Source organism: Panthera tigris, chromosome B3 (genome assembly GCF_018350195.1).
Source record: "Panthera tigris isolate Pti1 chromosome B3, P.tigris_Pti1_mat1.1, whole genome shotgun sequence".
NCBI classification, from domain to species: Eukaryota; Metazoa; Chordata; class Mammalia; order Carnivora; family Felidae; genus Panthera; species Panthera tigris.
The window spans coordinates 33,930,251-33,951,782 of record NC_056665.1 but is presented as its reverse complement, the minus strand read 5'-3'; the positions used below and the strand labels follow the sequence as shown (position 1 = coordinate 33,951,782).

Sequence of the window (21,532 nt, the reverse complement as noted above, 5' to 3'; positions counted from 1 at the left end):
AAAGATCACTCATATTGGCTAAATAAAAGTACTATAATTTCTGAGGGTAATTGTCTTCCCTCAGAAGAGCTCTTCCTCTTTGAAGAAACTCACAAATTGGTTCCTCAGGCTACTAAATGTAGATAAAAAGTTTCTGGAAGAGTGGCTTTCGATGTGAGTCCTGACAGCAGGGCCCAGACCCTTCTTAGCCACAAGTTTAAAGTGGGACCCCTGAGAACCTAGAGAAGTCAGTTCAGGTCTCTGTACTTTATTTTGCACTTCAAAGAACGGATAGATGGGTGTCTGACAAAGTACATGTGTTCTGCCACATGTGACAAGATTATATAGCAAAAATGAGGTTCATGGTGAAATGTTTGGAATTACTGTAGTAAAGCTAGATGGATTCCTTTAAAAAAAAAAAAGATCACTCATACTTACATTTGCAAACAGAGGCTCGGTCCATTATCCATATCAAGGAAGAACAGTACTCACAGTATGTAGGGATGCTATACTGGGTGGCCTTAAAGATGTGACCATTGTGCTCTTCTACCTGAATAAAAAAAAAAATACATAGCATTTATGTTAAAGCCAACATAACAAATGCTGTCCTAACATAGTCAGCCAATGGGAAATCCTTCAATCCCTTGTTAAGTCTTCAATGGGCATTTACTCCAGGAGTAAATATGATCTTCTGAGAAACTAAATAAAGGCAATATATGTGGTCCCTACTTTCAAAAAGCTAACAATCTATTAGAGAAACAAGATCAACTTGTATGAAAACAGAAAGGAATGCTACAAACATACAAGAGCTGTTTTGCATGACTCTGAATCAGCATTTTAAATTATAAAAATCAGTGGTCCTAGACAAACAAAAATTAAAGGACTTCATGACCACTAAACCAGCCCTGCAAGAAATTTTACGGGGAACTCTCTGAGGGGAGAAAAGACAAGAGGGGAAAAAAAAAAAAAAAAAAAGACCAAAAGCAAGGAAGACTAGAAAGGACCAGAGATCACCACCAGAAACTCCAACTCTACAAGAAGACATATTGGCAAAAAATTTGTATCTCTCAGTACTCTCTCTAAACGTCAGTGGACTAAATGCTCCAATCAAAAGACACAGTGTAACAGATGGATAAGAAAATAAGACCCATCTATATGCTGTTTACAAGAGACCCAGTTTAGACCTAAAGACACCTTCAAATTGAAAGTAAGTGGATGGAGAACCATCTATCATACTAATGGTCAACAAAAGAAAGCTGAAGTAGCCATACTTACATCAGACAATCTAGACCTTAAAATAAAGACTTTAACAAGAGATGAAGAAGGGCATTATATCATAATTAAGGAGTCTATCCACCAAGAAGATCTAACAGTTGTAAACATTTATGTTCCAAATGTGGAAGCACCTAAATAAAATCAATTAATCACCAACATAAAGAAACTCATTGATAGTAATACTAAAATAGTAGAGGACTTCAACACCCCACTTACAACAATGGACAGATCATCTAAACAGGAAATAATGGCTTTGAATGACACACTGGAGCAGATGGATTTAACAGATATACTCTAAACATTTCACCCTAAAGCAGCAGAATATACATTCTTCTCCAGTGCACATGGAATGTTCTCCAGAATAGATCACATACTGGGACACAAATCAGCCCTCAATAAGTACAAAAAGATCGAGACCATACCATGCATATTCTCATACCACAACACTGTGAAACTCAAAATCAATCACAAAAAAAAAATTTGGAAAGATAACAAATACTTGGAGACTAAAAAACATCCTACTAAAGAATGAATGGGCTAACCAAGAAGTTAAAGAAGAAATTAAAAAGTACATGGAAGCCAATGAAAATGACAATACCACAGCCCAAAACCTCTGGGATGCAGCAAAGACAGTCATAAGAGGGAATATAGATAGCAATCCAGGCCTCCCTAAAGAAGGAAGAAAGGTCTCAGATACACAACCTAAACTTACACCTTAAAGAGACGGAAAAAGGAGAGCAAATAAAAACCCAAACCAGCATTAGACAGGAAATAATAAAGATTAGAACAGAAATCAATGCTATAGAAACCAAAAAAAAAAAAAAAAAAAAAAAAAAAAGTAGAACAGATTAATGAAACCAGAAGCTGGTTCTTTGAAAGAATTAACAAAATTGATAAACCACTAGCCAGTTTGAGCAAAAAGAAAAAGGGAAGGACCCAAATAAAATCAAGAATGAAAGAGGAGAGATCAATAAAAACAATAATAAGAGAATATTATGAGCAATTATATGCCAATAAAATGGGCAATCTGGAAGAAATGAACAAATCCCTAGAAACATATAAACTATCAAAACTGAAACAAGAAGTAACAGAAAATTTGAACAGACCCATAACCAGTAAAGAAATCAAATTAGTAATCAAAAATCTCCCAAAAAACAAGAGTCCAGGGCCAGATGGCTTTTCAGGGGAACTCTATCAAACATTTAAGAAAGAGTTAACACCTATTCTCTTGAAGATGTATCAAAAAATAGAAATGGAAGGAAAACTTCCAAACTCTTTCTATGAAGCCAGCATTACCTTGATGCAAAACCAGACAACGACCCCACTAAAAAGGAGAACTATAGACCAATTTCCCTGATGAACATGGATGCAAAAATCCTCAACATTAGCCAACCAACAATACATTAAAAAAATTCTTCACCACAACCAAGTGGGATTTATACCTGGGATGCAGGGCTGGTTCAATATCCGCAAAACAATCAATGTGATTCATCACATAGATAAAAGAAAGGACAAGAGGGGCACCTGGGTGGTTCAGTCGGATAAGTGTCCAACTTCAGCTCAGGTCTGATCTCATCGTTCATGAGTTGGAGGCCTGCATTGGGCTCTGTGTTGACAGCTCGGAGCCCGGAGCCCGCATCAGATTCTATGTCTCCCTCTCTCTCTCTGACGCTCTCCCACTCACACACACACACACACACACACACACACACACACACACTCTCTCTCTCTCTCTCTCTCTCAAAAATAAACATAGAAAGAAAGAAAGAAAGAAAGAAAGAAAGAAAGAAAGAAAGAAAGAACGAACAGACGGACAAGAACCACATGATCCTCTCAATAGATGCAGAGAAAGCATTTGACAAAATACAGCATCCTTTCTTGATAAAAATCCTCAATAAAGTAGGGACAGAAGGATCATACCTGAAGATCAAAAAAGCCATATATGAAAGACTCAACACTAACATCATCCTCAATTGGGAAAAACTGAGAGCTTTCCCCCTAAGGTCAGGAACAAGACAGGGATGTCCACTCTCACCACTGTTATTCAACATAGTATTGTAAGTCCTAGCCTCAGCAATCAGACAACACAAAGAAATAAAAGGCATCCAAATTGGCCAGGAGTAAGTCAAACTTTCACTCTTCACAGATGACATGATACTCTATGTGGAAAACCCAAAAGATTCCACCAAAAAACTGTGAGAACTGATCCATGAGTTCAGCAAAGTTGCAGGATATAAAATCAATGCACAGAAATCAGTTGCCTTCCTATACGCCAATCGATCCCATTTACAATTGGACCAAAAACCATAAAATACCTAAGAATAAATCTATCTAAAGAGGTGAAAAATCTATACACTGAAAACTACAGAAAGCTTATGAAAAAAATTGAAGAAGACATAAAAAAAAAAATGGAAAAAGATTCCATGCTCTTGGATAGGAAGAACAAATAGTGTTAAAATGTCAATACCACCCAAAGTAATCTACATATTCAATGCAATACCTATCAAAATAACACCAGCATTCTTCACAGAGCTAGAACAAACAAGCCTAACATTTGTATGGAACCACAAAAGACCCCGAATAGCCAAAGCAATCTTGAAAAAGAAAACGAAAGCAGGAGGTATCCCACCCAGACTTCAAGCTGTATTACAAAGCTGTAATCATCAAGACAGTATGGGACTGGCACAAAAACAGACACTCAGATCAATGGAACAGAATAGAGAACCCAGAAATGGACTCACAAATGTATGGCCAACTAATCTCTGACAAAGCAGGAAAGAATATCCAATGGAACCAAGACAGTCTCCCAGCAAGTGGTGCTGGGAAAACTGGACAGCAACATGCAGAAGAATGAACCTGGACCACTTTCTTACACCATACACAAAAATAAATTCAAATTGGATGAAAGACCTCAATATAAGACAGGAAGCCATCAAAATCCTCAAGGAGAAAGCAGGCAAAAACCTCTTTGACCTTGGCCGCAGCAACTTCTTACTCAACACATCTCCAGAGGGAAGGGAAACAAAAGCAAAAATGAACTACTGAGACCTCATCAAAATAAAGGAGCTTCTGCACAGCGAAGAAAACAATCAGCAAAACTAAAAGGCAACCAATGGAATGGTTGCAGATATTTGCAAACGGCATAGCAGATAAAGGATTTAGTATCCAAAATCTACAGAGAATTTATCAAACTCAGCACCTCAAAAATAAACAATCAAGTGAAGAAATGGGCAAAAGACAGGAATAGACACTTCTCCAAAGAAGACATTCAGATGGCCCACCAACACATGAAAAAATGCTCAACATCACTCATCAGGGAAATACAGATCAAAACCACAATGAGATACCACCTGACACCTGTCAGAATGGCTAACATTAACAACTCAGGCAACAAAAGATGTTGGTGAGGATGCGGAGAAAGAGGATCTCTTTTGCATTGCTGGTGGGAATGCAAACCGGTGCAGCCACTCTGGAAAACAGTATGGAGGTTCCTCAAAAAATTAAAAATAGAACTACCCTATGACCCAGCAATTGCACTACTAGGTACTTATCCAAGGGATACAGGTATGCTGTTTCGAAGAGGCACATGCACTGCAATGTTTATAGCAGCACTACCAACAATAGCCAAAGTATGGAAAGAGCCCAAATGTCCATTGATAGATGAATGGAAAGAGAAGATGTGGTGGCTCAGTCTTTTGAACGTCTGACTTCAGCTCAGGTTATGATATCACGGTTCATGGGTTCGAGCCCCACATCGGATTCTGTGCTGACAGCTCAGAGCCTGGAGCCTGCTTCAGATTCTGTCTCCATCTCCCTCTGCCCCTCCACTGCTCACTCTCTCTCTCAAAAATAAACAAACATTAAAAAAATTTTTTTTACAATGTGGGGGGTGTGTGTAGATACACACACACACATATATATGTATATGTATATGTATACACACATATACATATATATAATGGAGTATTACTTGGCAATCAAAAAGAATGAAATCTTGCCATTTGCAACTACGTGGATGGAACTAGAGGGTATTATGCTAAGTGAAATTAGTCAGAGAAAGACAAACATCGTATGACTTCACTCACATGAGGACTTTAAGACACAGAATAGATGAACACAGGGATGGGAAGGAAAAATAATATAAAAACAGGTAGGGGGACAAAACATAAGAGACTCTTAAATATACAGAACAAACAGAGGGTTGGTGGAGGGATTGTGGGAGGGGGGATGGGCTAAATTGGTAAGGTTATTAAGGAATCTATTCCTGAAATCATTGTTGCACTATATGCTAACTAACTAGGATGTAAATTAAAAAATAAAAGCAAATAATAAAATAAATAAATGGGTATCTGTAAATATTAAACAAAAAGAAGGAATGTTCTATAATCATTCAAAATCTAATTGCTAAAATTCAGGGAAGCACAACTGAATCGTAGTTTAATTCAGAAAGCTTGTATGTTAGTAACTATATTTATTCCATCTCAAGAAATAATATGTTAACCAAAGATGGTTACTCTGCATGAAGTCTATAACAGGGGCACCTGGGTGACTCAGTCGGTTAAGCATCAGACTTCAGCTCAGGTCATGATCTCACGTTTCACAAGTTTGAGCCCCATGTTGGGCTCTGTGCTGACAGCTCAGAGCCTGGAGCCTGCTTTGGATTCTGTGTGTGTCTCTCTCTCTGGCCCCCCGCCCCCCACCCCACACTCTGTCTCTCTCTCAAAAACAAATTTGAAAACTAAAAATAAATAAATAAAAATTTTAAAAAACAAACAAACAAACAAAAAGTTTGGGAAGATGGTGGAGTAGGAAGGCTCTGAGCTCATCCTGTCCCACATTTACATCTACGTTATCACTCACATTCAGGTCAATAAACAGAGAGTGAACTGAAGACAAGCAGAACAAACTCCACAACAAGATACACAGAAGAAACTGCATCTGAAAGGTTAGGAAAGTCAGAAAAGTGGAGGGAGGCTGCCTGCAGTAGGGAAAGAGCTACCCGTGCAGAGAGGGCAAAGAAATGGGCCCTCACACCAAGGCAGCTCACATGGTGAAGAATAATCCCCATAACATTTGGTTTTAAAACCCAGGAGGAGTTGAATTCAGTGAGTTTGGAAAACCAGTGGGACTTGCAGCCTGGAGTGGTTTTTTTTTGTTTTTTTTTTTTTTTAATGCTTATTTATTATTTTGAGAGAGAGAAAGATAGAGATAGACAGAATGTGAGTGGGGGAGGAGCAGAGAGACAGGGAGACACAGAATCCAAAGCAGGCTTCAGTCTCTGAGCTGTCAGCACAGAGCCTGATGTGGGGCTCGAACCCACGAATCATGAGACCATGACCTGAGGTGAAGTCAGGCACTCAAACGACTGAACCACCCAGGCACCCCATCAGCCTGGATCTTTAAAAGTCACCTGACTCAAATGATGGTGGGAATCCAAAGTGATTGCAGCTACTCTGGAAAACAGTATGGAGGTTCCTCAAAAAATTAAAAATAGGGGCGCCTGGGTGGTTCAGTTGGTTAAGCGTCCGGCTTTGGCTCAGGTCATGATCTCACGGTTTATGTATTCGACCCCCATGTCACGCTCTGTGCTGGCAGCTCAGAGCCTGGAGCTTGCTTCGGATTCTGTGTCTCCCCCTCTCTCTGCGCCCCCCCCCCCCGCCGTGCTCATGCGCTGTCTGTCTCTCAATAATAAATAAACACTGAACAAAAATGTTTTAATTAAAATTAGAACTGGGGCACCTGGGTGGCTCAGTCAGTTGAGCGTCCAACTTCGGCTAAGATCATGATCTCGCAGTTTATGAGTTTGAGCCCTGCGTCCGGCTCTGTGCTGACAGCTCGGAGCCTGCAGCCTGCTTCGAATTCTGTGTCTCCCTCTCTCTCTGCCCCACTCTCTCCCACTCATACTCTGTTTCTCAAAAATAAATGTTAAAGAAAAAAAATAGAGGGCGCCTGGGTGGCTCAGTCGGTTGAGCGGCTGACTTCAGCTCGGGTCATGATCTCACGGTCCGTGAGTTCGAGCCCGTGTCAGGCTCTGTGCTGACAGCTCAGAGCCTGGAGCCTGTTTCAGATTCTGTGTCTCCCTCTCTCTGACCCTCCCCCATTCATGCTCTGTTTCTCTCGGTCTCAAAAATAAATAAACGTTAAAAAAAAAAAAAAAAAAAAGAACTAACCTATGACCCAGCAATTGCACTACTAGGCATTTATCCAAGGGATACAGATGTGCTGTTTCGAAGGGACACATGCACCCCCATGTTTATAGCAGCACTATCAACAATAGCCAACGTATGGAAAGAGCCCAAATGTCCATGGATAGATGAATGGACAAAGAAGATGTTGTGTGTGTGTGTGTGTGTACACACACACACAATGGAGTCGGCAATCAAAAGGAATGAAATCTTGCCATTTGCAACTATGTGGATGGAACTAGAGGGTATTACGCTAAGCGAAATTAGAGAAAGACAAATACCATATGACTTTACTCATATGAGGACTTTAAGGTACAAAACAGATGAACATAAGGGAAGGGAAGGAAAACTAATATAAAAACAGGGAGAGGGACAAAACAGAAGAGACTCTTAAATATGGAGAACAAACAGAGGGTTAGTGGAGGGGTTGTGGGAGGGGGAATGGGTTAAATGGGGAAGGGGCATTAAGGAATCTACTCCTGAAATCATTGTTGTACTATATGCTAATTAACTTGGATGTAAATTAAAAAAAAAAAAAAGTCAGCTGACTCAGCAAGGGGTGAGCTGGGAGGGCAACTGATAGCTGAGATACTATCCCTTAAAGAGATAGTAACCTGCACAGAGAGGACATAAAAATAGCAGTTTACACAATACTGGGGGGCAAATGGGAGCTAGATAAATTAAAGCTGATTTTGGAGTGAGGTGGGGGACTTCTATGAAAACAAGGGAGCTGGCAGTCACCATTTTTCTCCCCTGGCCCCCAGCACAAACACAGAGCCACCTACAGGATGAGGAGCTGTACACCCAGACACTTGCAGCCTTGGCCCAGGGCTCAGGGCACATTTCGATAAAGCTGCATGCTCCCCACCCACCCACCAGGTGTGCTGCTGCTACCATACACTGCACCCAACAGCAGCATTCAGCCATGCACCCCCAGCCACCATCCAGCATCAGGCCCAACCACACCAGCCACAGTGCACTGCCACACCAGGCCTCATGTCCCCAGCCATTGCAGCCATTTCATGGCTCCATCATAAAACTGGTGGCCCAATGTCAATTTTGCTAACAATGCATCCTGCATCAATGGACAAATCATCTACACAAAATCAAGAAGGAAACAATGGCTTGGAACGATACACTGGAACAGATGGATTTCACAGATATAGTCAGAATATTTCATCTTAAATCAGCTGAAAAACACACTCTTTTCAAGCACACATGGAAAATTCTCTGGAATAGATCACATATTAGCCCACAAAATCAGCCTGAACAAATCCAAAATATCAAAGTCATACCATGCATCTTTTCTGACCACAACGCTATGAAACTAGAAGTCAACCACAAGAAAAACTCTGGAAAGACCAAATATGTGGAGGTTAAATAACATGCTACTAAACAACAAATCAGTCACCCAGAAAATAAAAGAAGAAATTAATAGAACAGATGAATGAAACCAGGAGCTGGTTCTCCAAAAAAAAAATCAAGAAAATTGATAAGCCTCTAGCCAGACTTATTAAGAAAAAAAGAGAGAGAGAGAGAAAGGACTCAAATAAAATCACAAATGAGACAGGAGAAAAAACAACTGACACCACAGATATACACAGAGAATATTATGAAAAATTATATGCCAACAAATTGGACAACCTAGAAAAAAATGGATAAATTCCTAGAAACATATCACCTAACAAAAATGAAATAGGAAGAAATAGAAAATTTGAACAGACTGATTACTAGCAAAGAAATTGAATCAGTAATGAAAAAATTCCCAACAAACAAAGTCTAGGACCAGATGGCTTCACAGGTGAACTCTACCAAACATTTAAATAAGAGTTCATACCTATTCTTCCCAAACTATTCCAAAAAATAGAAAAGGGAAGAAAACCTCCCAATTCATTCTATGAGGCCAGCATTCTCTAATAAACATAAATGCAAAAATCCTCAACAAAGTACAGGCAAACCAAATCCAACAATACATTAAAAAAAAATCACCCATCACAATCAAGTGGGATTTGTTCCTGGGTTGAAAAGATGGTTCAATATTCACAAATCCATCAACGTGATACATCCCATCAATGAGAGAAAGGAAAAAAACCACATGATCATGTCTATAGATGCAGAAAAAGCATTTGACAAGTACAACATCCACTCATGAGATAGACCCTCAACAAAGTAGATTTAGAGGGTACATACCTCAACATAATAAATAAAGGCCACATATGAAAAACCCATAGCTAGCATCATATTTAGTTTTTCCCCCTAAGATCAGGAACAAGACAAGGATGTCCATTCTAACCACTTTTATTCAACATAGTACTACAAGTCCTAGCCATAGCATTCAGACAACAAAAAGATATAAATGGTATCTAAATTGGTAAGGAAGAAGGAAAACATTCACTGTTCACAGACACATGATATTATGTATGGAAAAACCTTAAAGACTCCACCAAAAAACTGCTAGAACTGACAAATAAATTCAATGAAGTTGCAGGACACAAAATCAATGTACAGAAATCTGTTGCATTTCTATACACCAGTAATGAAGCAGCAAAAAGAGAAATTAAGAAAGCAATCCCATTTACAATTGCACCAAAAATAGTAAGACACCTAACTAACAACATGAAAGACCCCATACTCCAAAAACTATAAATCACCAATGAAAGAAATGGAATAGAAGATGACACAAAGAAATAGATTACAAGCACAAATATTGTTAAAATGTGTGTACTACCCAAAGCAATCTACTACACATTTAATGCAATCCTTATCAAAATACCAACAGCATTTTTCAGAGGTAGAATATACAATCCTAAATTTGTATGGAACCACAAAAGACCCCAAATAGCCAAAGTAATCTTGAAAAAGAAAAGCAAATCTGGAGGCACCACTCTTTCAGACTTCAAGTTATATTACCAAGCTGTAATAATCAAAACAGTATGGTACCAGCACAAAAAGAGACACACAGATCAATGGAACAGAACAGAAAATCCAGAAATAGACCCACAAATATATGGTAAATTAATTTCTGACAAAGTAGGAAAGAATATCCAATGAGAAAAGGGAAGTCTCTTCAACAAATAATGTTGGGAAAACTGGACAGCTATATGCAAAAGAATGAAACTCGACCACTTTCTTACACCACACATCACTAAAAACAAACTCAAAATGGATCAAAGTCTAAATGTGAAATCTAAAATCATAAAAGTCCTAGAAGAGAACAAGGGCAGTAAGGTCTCTGACATCAGCCATAGCAACATTTTTCTAGATGTCTCCTGAAGTGAAACAAAAGCAAAAATAAACTACTGGGATTACATTGAAATACAAAGCTTCTGCACAGTAAACAATCAACAAAACTAAAAGGTAACCTAAGGAATGAGAAGAGATATTGGCAAATAACATATCTGATAAAAGATTAGTATCCAAAATATATAAAGAACTTACAAAGCTAAACACCCAAAAAACAAATAATTGAGTTAAAAAATTAGAAGAAATAAACACATTTTTCCAGAGGACATACAGATGGCTAACAGACAGACACATGGAAAGATGACCATCACTCATCGTCAGTGAAGTATAAATCAAAACTACAGTGAGGTATCACCTCACACCTGTCAAAATGGCTAAAATTAACAACACCACAGGAAACAACAGGAGTTGGTGAAGGATGTAAAGAAAGGGAATCCTTTTTTACACTGTTGGTGGGAATGAAAAACTGGTGCAGCTACTCTAGAAAACAGTATGGAGCTTCCTCAGAAACTTAAAAATATAACTGCCCAGGGTGCCTGGGTGGCTTAGTCAGTTGGGAAGCTGGCTCTTGATTTCGGCTTAGGTCATGATCTCACACCGTGTGAGATCTGCGCTTGCAGCATGGGGCCTGCTTTGGATCCATCCTCTGTCTCCCTCTCTCTTTCCCTCCCTCTCCCCTTTCTCTCTCTCTCTCTCTCTCTCTCAAAAATAAATAAATGTTTAAAAATTAAAAAAAAAATAGAGCTGCTCTATGATCCAGCAATTACACTACTAGGTATTTACCCAAAGAATACAAAAATACTAATCGAAAGGGATACGTGCACCCCAATGTCTATAGCAGCATTATCAACCAATAGCCAAATTAGGGAAAGAGCCCAAATATCCATCAATTTATGAATGGATAAACAAGCTGTGGCATGTATATATTCAATAGGTATTATTTAGCCACAAAAATGAATGAAATATTGCCACTTGCAATGATATGGATGGAGCTAGAGAGTATTATGCCAAGTAAAATAAGTCAGTCAGAGAAAGACGACTACCATATGATCTCATTCATATGTGGAATTTAAAAACAAATGAACACAGAAGAAAAAAATAGGCAAACCAAGAAATAGACTCTTAACTATAGAGAACAAAACTGATGGTTACTGGATGGGGAAAGGGTGGTAACTGGATTAAATTGGGGATGGGGTTAAGTATACTTGTGATGAGCACTGGCTATTGTATGTTAAGTGTTGAATCGCTACATTGTACACCTAAAACTAATGTAACACTGTGTGTTAATGTACTGGAATTAAAATAAAAACTTAGTCAAAGTAAGAGAAAAGCCTTCAAGACTTTAGAGTCTTGTATATCATGTGTATAGGGGGGTATACATGTACATATATTTGATAACATAAAAAGTAATTTAAAAAATTTGGTATGTGTATAAACAGATCAATGAATAAAAAGAGAAAGTTCAAAATTAAACCCAAATACATTTGGAATGAAGTATATTACAAAAGTGATATTTCAAATCATTGCAAAAGAAATGCATCATTGAATACAGTTCAGAGAATTGACATGCTTTTAAAAATAAATCAGACTTTGATCCCTACCTTATTCAAGACTAAAATAAATCCCAGATGATTAAAAATTTTTATAGGAAACAAATGAAACAATAAATGTATGAGCGAAAGGCAAGGGAAAAGTGAAAAATTATTTGTAATAATTATATAATTATTTGTCTAAGAAAGATAAAAACCTCAAACATAAAATACCTGGTGAGGGGTGCCTGGGTGGCTCGGTCAGTTAAGCTTCTGACTTTGGCTCAGGTCATGAGCTCATGATTCATGAGTTTGAGCTCCACATGGGGCTCTGTGCTGACAGCTCAGAGCCTGGAGCCTGCTTCAGATTCTGTGTTGCCTTCTCTATCTGCCCCTCCCCTGCTCATGCTCTGTCTCTCTCTCTCTCAAAAGTAAATAAAAACATTTAAACCATTTTTTAAAATCTGGTGAATTTGTATTTCCATAATAAACAAATCAACTATAAATAAAGTAAAAAGATAATTCCAGTCAGAATATCCTAAAAAAGGAAGGGGAATAATATATACATTTAATTTTTTATGTCTATTAATTGATTGACTGACTGATTTTGAGAGAGACTTCCAGCGGAGGACAGGCAGAGCACAAGGGAGACAGAGAATCCCAGGCAGGCTCTACTCAGCATGAGGCTCAATCCAACAACTGAGAGATCATGACCTGAGCTGCTATCAAGAGTCAGAGGATTAACTGAGCCACCCAGGTGCCCCTAAGGAAAAAGGACCGGGAAAGAAGTTTCCTTTATAATGAATATCATTTTAAATTACGTTATGAATTTCTCAAATATAAAAACTAGTTAAAAATTTTAGAGATTATGCTGGCAAACAGAACTAGACCAAGAGTATCATTGATGATGACTGGCAACACTGCCTGTTACTAAAATATATGGCAGGGAAGGCTGTACAAACTTTCAGTTATAAAATAATTTATTATTTATTTAAACTTAAAGTTACAAAATAATTAAATCAGGAGGATGTAATGTACAGTATGATAGCTACAGTTAATAAGAGATACATTATACAAATTAAGAACATGAGCAATGGCAAAATATGCTGAAATTACTTTGAGAATGTCTTTTGAATTAGAAGTAGTTATATTTGTAAAACCCTTAAGAGTCCTCAGTTGTTTGTTTTTGTTTTTGTTTTTTTAGAAATGAGGGGAAGTTAAACAGCTCCTGTGTCTGAGAAGAGGTATTTGTACCTTTCATGAGTAAACATTTTCACTTTTCTGCCATTTTAGGAAACCACCACCAATAGCAAGTCACAGAATTCAAGACACATTTGCCATTGTAAATTTTTGTAAAGACATAAATGATAACCCCTTAGGCAACTGATAAACATTCCTTACATATATCCACAGAAATACTGTAAAATATACTTCAGACTACTAAAAATTATTTCTTGCTAACATAAGAAACAGATTATAACTTACTAAATCAGTTTCTTTTTTCCTTCTTTTCTTTCTTTCTGTTTTTGGCACCTGATGGGAGAGAAATACAGAAACTGTAATATCAACAAAGACAAACATACTTTCTTGCTTCTGTGCAAATGCTGAGATTTTTGCTCACAGGTAATAGAGCAAGCAGCTCTTTGTTCTTCAAGACAAAGTGTGCAGTGCTAGTAAGCAAATGTGAGAAAACTTTTAAATTTAGTAAAACACAGGGGCGCCTGGGTGGCTCAGTCGGTTAAGCGTCCGACTTCGGCTCAGGTCACGATCTCGCGGTCCGTGAGTTTGAGCCCCGCGTCAGGCTCTGGGCTGATGGCTCAGAGCCTGGAGCCTGTTTCCGATTCTGTGTCTCCCTCTCTCTCTGCCCCTCCCCCGTTCATGCTCTGTCTCTCTCTGTCTCAAAAATAAATAAACGTTAAAAAAAAAAAATTAAAAAATAAAATAAAATAAATAAATTTAGTAAAACACAGTCCTCATAAAAACAACAGAATAAAAGGACACTTTAGGGATTCTTGTCTTATTAAACATTAGTTCTGTCCAGAAGCCACTCCATATTAATTTAAATGATAATTTTATTTTAATCATTAACTGAATGATTATTAACTTTTAAGATTGTACTTTCCATATTTTGTCTCTAAAAAACTCTCCATCTCAGAGTTAAATATAAAAAGGTATCACAAGGGATATGGAAAGCTCTTTTATATATGACATTTCCTGATAATTACAGTATAGAGCAATCTAAACCTAACCTTTAAAATTATAAACAAAGGCAGTATAAGCCTACTAAAAATCTTCTTCTGCATAATATAAAGTTAACCTTGACTTGGAACAGAGGAACTTTCAAGGTATTACTTATACCTGACTACTTCAAAAATGAGTTAAAATGGCTTATAAATCTACACACATATAAACTAGAATAACTGAAAATAAGGCCCCATCAATAAAAAGGATTAATAATATTCCTGATATCTAACAATTAGAGACCTATTTATTTCAGCTGGGGTACTAAAATGAAACACTGATAACTTTGTCTAAGCTTGCTATCTTTTCTGCAATAGGGATTTCATAATAGTTATTTAATAGGACTGAACAAGAATTAAATATCAAACTCCTAGTACAATTCCTGGAATTCAATAAATAAATGTTACTATTAACTGTTATATAGATTTCTAGCAACACACATCCTCTCAAAACCTAATTTAAGAAGAAATATAATCTGTGGTTCCTTACATAAAGGCCATCAAATGATACAATGAATCACATCTTTAACCACGACTTTTCAAAAGGAAATTCATGCAGTGAACTCTATCAAAGTAGAAGGTATAATTTTGAGGACACACATTATATTGTAACTAAGCAAAGAATATATTAATTGCAGAAGATTTAGATAAAATGGCTTGATAAACTTACAAGACAGAATTAAGTTTGCTGAATCTAAAGCAGTGCTAAGTTGACATGTTTCCTGTAATGTTCTTCTCAAACACTGTGTCAAACAGACTGTTAAAAATTCTTAACTGAATCCTTTTTAGAAATCAAAACATATTATATTTACCTTTGTGGGTATACAATCCAGAGTCTTGAATTCATTCATATATTCATCTAAAAACACTTTAAAAGTGTTAACCCAAACTCTGACTGGAGATTCCCTCCAATCACGCTGCTCAAGTCTCATGGTCTTTTCCAGAATCTGTTCAAATAGTGCGTAGAGGTCTTTATACCGTATGCTTTTCCCATCATCTACCTAATAAGCAATAAGAGAAGAAATGTTAAGGTTTTATAAAGAAATTCTATAAATATAGAAGTTGATTGAACTTGTATTAGGTAGTGCTTAGAATAAAGATTAGGATCCTTTCTAATGGGCATGCCCATGAACTCATGTGGTATTTGTAAACTCTTCTACTTGGAATGTCTGCCAAATAAAACCTATTAAATTTGAGTCAAATACCTAACAATTTAAACAATATAACAATCTGAAAAAGTCCTGGAAACTTTCCAATAAACTATAATTAGTTATAAAGATTATTTGCATCCCTTTTAATTACCCATTGCTTCAAAGATGAACCTTGTTTGGATAGTTCCACTCTAAAATTGAAAGAATGAATACTTGAATCCTTGTCTAATGATACATTAGGTAACTTTTATTTTATTTTTCCAAAGAGTGATATGCCCTGACTAACACTGTATTACATGCACAGAAATCTACATGGAATTAACTTTTTTATTTAAATAAGGTCTGGAATCTTTATGAGAAGAAAGGGGCTTTAAATGACCAAAAAGTGTTAAATACATTTAGAATTTGTTTCTCCTTCACTTCCTCAAAGTAAGTTGAACATTTTTGATCTAGGGTTAGAAAACCACTATTAAGCTCTGCTTTATAATTTTGGTTCTTCCTATGTAATTTAAGTGTACTGGAGCACCCAACAACCCTGAGTCCCTAATCTAGGAAATACAGGTATGAAGCAGAGAAAGACATGAGCATAATAAGTAGCTGAGCAGGATTAGAAAAATACGGCCAACGTTGTCTCCACCCAAACCTAGTCATTTGCCATAGCCTGATTACTACTCTTACTATGGTCTTGAAATTCCTATTCTCTCAGACTGCATGGTTGAGATTTCTAAAAAATCAAAAAGTCTTATATTGAGAAAGAAAAAGTAGAGGGTACACAAGAAAGTTCTCGTTTCTCTTTTCACAATAAATTACAGATTGAACAAAGAAAAATGATTAAACACAATTATTTATACAATGTGAGAATTCATAGATTGTAGAGATCAAAGAATTATATTATATACTTTAGCATGAAAATAAATTTTCTAAAACATAACCAATATCACATAAAATTATAAGGTAAGTCTGAAAGTGAAATAAACTGATATATATAAATCAGCAAACATAAATGCTCTAATTCCACTGGGGAAAAATATATAATTCCACACATGTGAGAATTAAAAGCTAAAGCTAGAGCTAAAAGGATTATGAGAAGTCAAAATAGTAGAGAGCCACAGAATCACATCTAGAATATTTGAATTCATCATCTTAAGAAGATTCAATATCTTAAGAGGGGAAAAAAAACCTACTTAAGGAAATTGAAGGAAGGTATTAATCTAAGACCCATAGGTATGCTTTTCCCTACCTATTCCTAAAACAAAAACAAAGAATTTGAGAAATCTCTCACTGAACACAGCTTCTGTATGATCTTCTACAGCACTGCCAAATTTTCATATGTTGAACTACTGAGTATCTCCTAACACAGTCCAACTTACCGCCAAGGCAGATGAATAAAAGCTGAAGATATTCTGCCGAAATTCTTTTAGGGCTTTTTTAAATACAACATCCACTAATGTGTCTTTCTTGCTGTCTTCATTATCTAGGTCATTCATCTGGAGGCCACAGAAAGAGTTTTTGCATATAATCAACTAATTAAAAACAGGTGAACACAATAGTGATATTGATTGGTTCTTCAACAATGATGGTCCTGATGGTTCTGAAAGTGCAAGCTCCTGATATTATGGGTCCCAGGTAAAATCATGACTAGAAAGCAAATGTTTTATTACTACTAGATGATTTCTAAGATCCTTCTAACACTGTGTTATTCTATTGTTCTGTCACCTGAGAAAAAACTCCAAGTATGCAATGACATGTCTCACCTTTACAATGGAATATAATGGGACAGTTATAGTAAAATGGAAGTCAATATTAAAGCATAAAACCTTAAATCCTGTCCACCCAGTCTGAGTAATGTATATCCTATTATTTGTACCTTTTGATAAAGAAAAGACCATCTAACTTACTGAAGCATATATAACTTTGATCTATAAGGGCCATATTCTGATATATACACGTATTCCATAGTCAAAACCAATCAGGGGCTTAACTCAGCGTGCAGAGTGTACCTTTTTCAGAAGAAATTCATCCATACTTTTTAAATCACTGACACTTGCTATGATCTGGACAGAGTCATTTTGCCAGTGCACAGATTCCAAAGCCACATTGCTGATCTTCACACTTCGCTTCCGCTTTGCCTTTGGAGAAGGTTCTTTGTTCTCTTTGAACTCCTTCCGGCAACTACCAGGCAAGTCTGGGCTCAAAGGAGGTGTCGAGTGATACTGAACTAATTCTACAATTCAAGATAAGTATCCAAAAAAAAATTTTTAGTGAAAATATTGAAATCTCCATATTCTTCTAAGTTTAACTTCCTTTAGTAAGTCACTGAAGGAAACATATGTAAGTATCTGAAAAGCCAAGTAACATTAATGTCTGAGGTTAGGCAATTAAGCAATAAATCCAGACTGCATATTTGTACAGAAAATGTATTTTAAAATTATCACTTTTCGAAAGGAAATGTCACCATGTCTCCCAAGGGGCTAAGGTCTGATACCAAAAACCTGGATAGAGGGGTCTGGTAGAACTGAAGCCTGGAATCAGATACCACAGTCCCAAAGAAAAAAAAAGAAGATGTAATCACCCTGGCACATTACATGCTGTTAACCCAGTCACAGTTTTACTATATTAGTTTGAATGAACATTCAGCTATATATGAGCCTAGCAAACCAGTGAAATTCGTTAATTATTATTATTTCATTACTAGGGTCTAAAGCCATAAATGTTCCAGTTATATTATCTGGTGTTAGCCTGGCAACCTGTCTAGGGAGCCAGGTAAGTCAAACTGGCTCATTTCTCCCCGGTCTCTTTAGTATTTACGACTGTCTTACATATCTCCCAAATAACTAAATTTCTCAGGAATCCTAGGATTCCTAGAATTCTCTGAGAAATCTCCTGGAGTGCATTAGATTTGTATATAATATTGGAAGGCCCAACAAATCTTCTTAATAACTATTTACAACAGCGAAATTAGATTCCATGTAAGTCCATCACAATCCAGAACTATACTGGGTTTGCCAAAGCCCTACCTGGGGCTTGATAAGAATGTTGGCCCCTTCTCACTTCACATTTCAGTTTGTTTCCCTGACACATACTCACCTATCCAATAGTATGTCCTCATTCCTTCTAAAAGCTAATTCTGATAATGAAGGAAAAAAGTAGCCTCCTACATGCTAAATGCCACTTCAAGCAGAAAGGCAAACCCAATCTAAGATATGGCACCACAATAAAAATTATAAAGATATAGGATATATATATGTGCAAATTAGTATCAACTGACTTTAATTCCATTATATAACCTAAACATATAAGTATCTAATTATTTCATTTAGCAAAGTCAGTATCTTTCTTAAATAAAATAATGATTACTGTAGAAATTATAATACTATTTCGGTATTAAAAACAAGGGCTACCTTAATAAATTGCTACCCAAAGATGAGTAAAAAGCTACAATTTTAATTTTTATATACATATCCTTAAGGAGCAACACACAGTGAAGCCTGCTAATAATATATGCATCAACTAAAGAGCCTTATGCTTCCTTCCTGAGAATTAGCCATTGAGAATAGAGCTGTGAAAAATGAAAAATTTAGAATGATTACTATAAACCAGATAAGATATAGGAAAGAGATCCTCTTAGTAATGTAATGGTAAGAATTTCCCAAATTTCCAAACTGAACTTGTAGTATTCATTTAATTTATTATTGGTTTTATCCATATCAGGTTGCTAACTGATAGGAGCAAAGCCACAACATGCAAAAATAGGGCTCTAACTACAGCTCTACCATTTTTTCTCCTGATGCACAACTGCCTCTGCTTGGGCTCATCCATTCCTATGTGAAACCTGATGATCTTTTCTCCTTGTCCCTTTATCTTACCCTAGATATGAGAAGTTTTGTCTACTCTTTTAACTGGGTCTGCTCCATCTTTCCTTTAGAGATAATAACTTTCTTCCTAGATCCACTTTCTATTTTATTCAATCCTGATATTTCACTTACCCACTGGTATTTCATCCGCTCATTACCACACACTCATCTCTGGTATATAGCCCATCATTGCTGAAGATAGCTGGCATTTTTACGTAATGATTAAAAACTCTCACACGTGCTTGAGCAAAGGCTTGGGGGGAAATGGCATAATCATCTAATGCTGGAATTACTGGAATCCTTGGAAAGTTAGTAATTCTAGCATTTAGAAAGGCCAGTTTTCTCAACAGATGAACTCACTGTTGGGTACTTCCAAGTGTGTTGTGACTGATGTCCAAAATGTTAAAATAACAGCTACATTTATAAGGTCCGAGACACTGACAGTATAGTACATACTTAATATATAGCACAGGGGTTTAGCCCCTGGAGCTAGGCTACCTAAATTCAAATCTCAGCTCTGCCAACTACAATATGTGTATCAGCAAATAACTTCTCTGTGTCTCAGCTTTCTCATCAATAAATTGGGAATAATAATTATACCAACCTCAAAAAATTGTGAGGATCAACTGAGTTAATACATACAACATCCTTAGTACAGTGCCTTGCATATGGTAAGCACTCAAATATTAGCTGCTATTATCTTAATTTTTACTAAAACACAAATTTGTTAAGTGAATGAATATCAGTTAAATTTTTACACTGTAGAAAACTGAGGCTAACCGAAGAATCGCCATCATTCTTGAAGTTGTTACTTCACCGTTTTGTACACTTCCTTGGAACTTCTATTATAGGTACAATGTAATTTTATAAAGTTAAGGAAGGATTTAACAATCCTGGTCCTATCTCATAGAATATCTGACCAACAGGAACAGTGAAGTCTCAGAAAGAGTAGAAAATTAGAAAGACAATCTCCACCCTCTATCTGTTTTTACCATCTGGAAACTGATGAGCTGGAATCATATCTGAGCCAGCAAAGAATGCTGACACCTCTGGTTGGGTGGCAGGTTTCACTCGGGTAGTCTTCTTCTCCCCTTGTCTCCCTTTGGCCCAGAATCTCATCTTAGCTCTCTGAGGTCTATTTTTAAAAATAAAGGTAAAAATGGAAAGAAATTAGTATGTTGCAGTGATAATATCTACATCACTTTAACCCATATAAACCTTTCATGTGTATGACTTCATATAACCTTCACACTTAAGTTTAATCATATTTAACCTTCAATTTCACATTTAAACTTCTGGAAGGGAGATAGTTTCCTCATCTTGAATACAGGAAATAATAAGACCCAGAGATGTTAAATAATTCCTGAAAATGAAATGGCTACAAAGCAGTAAAACTAGAATTCTAACTAAAGTTTTCTGATTCCTAAACTGGTATCTTTTCACTCTTGTCCTCCTTCCAGCTTGGATTTAGCACACAAACAACAACAAAGAAAATACCTTTTAAAAACTCACTGGTATCCCATCACTCTAAAATGTATCAGTTTACCTTTTTTGTTTTTTTTTTTTGTTAATTCCCTTCAAGTCTTTATCCATAAGTATGCCCATTTATTTTTACACCACTGTAATCATGATGAAGACACAATTTTTTTTTTTTTTTTTTTTTTTGAGACAGAGAAAGACAGAGCATGGGCAGGGGAGGGGCAAGAGAGAGAGGAAGACAGAATCCAAAGCATGGTCCATCCAGGCTCTGAGCTGTCAGCACAGACGCGGGGCTTGAATCCATGAGCAGTGAGATCATGACCTGAGCTGAAGTCAGACGCTTAACTGACTGAGTCACCCAGGTGCCCCGATGAAGATACAATTTTAAACCTTTCCACTTACCATTATATAAAAAATATTTTAATGTGATTTATATGTAGAAGTTATCAATACTATTATTTAACAAATGCTATCATTTATTTGAGTTGTTATTTTTCTCTAGGCACAAGTGCTTACACTGGCTTACCTTATTTAATTATAAAAACAAGTTTACTTTCAAACTACAAAAACCATTTTATAAGTGAAAAACTGGAGGCT

General features: G+C 36.6%; 1 protein-coding gene across 7 annotated transcripts in view; it reads right to left on the bottom strand.

Moving 5' to 3' along the window:
- Nucleotides 1–21,532, bottom strand: part of MYO9A (myosin IXA) — a 282,301-nt gene that overhangs the window by 65,687 nt on the left and 195,082 nt on the right. For all 7 annotated transcript variants that reach the window (XM_042988478.1, XM_007084561.3, XM_042988481.1 and 4 more), the window contains 6 exons: nt 20,449–20,591; nt 17,603–17,826; nt 16,973–17,089; nt 15,264–15,452; nt 13,697–13,744; nt 418–529 (listed from right to left, as the gene is read on the bottom strand). In XM_042988478.1, the coding sequence (XP_042844412.1) occupies nt 418–529; nt 13,697–13,744; nt 15,264–15,452; nt 16,973–17,089; nt 17,603–17,826; nt 20,449–20,591 (833 nt within the window). The remainder of the gene's footprint in view (nt 1–417; nt 530–13,696; nt 13,745–15,263; nt 15,453–16,972; nt 17,090–17,602; nt 17,827–20,448; nt 20,592–21,532) is intronic.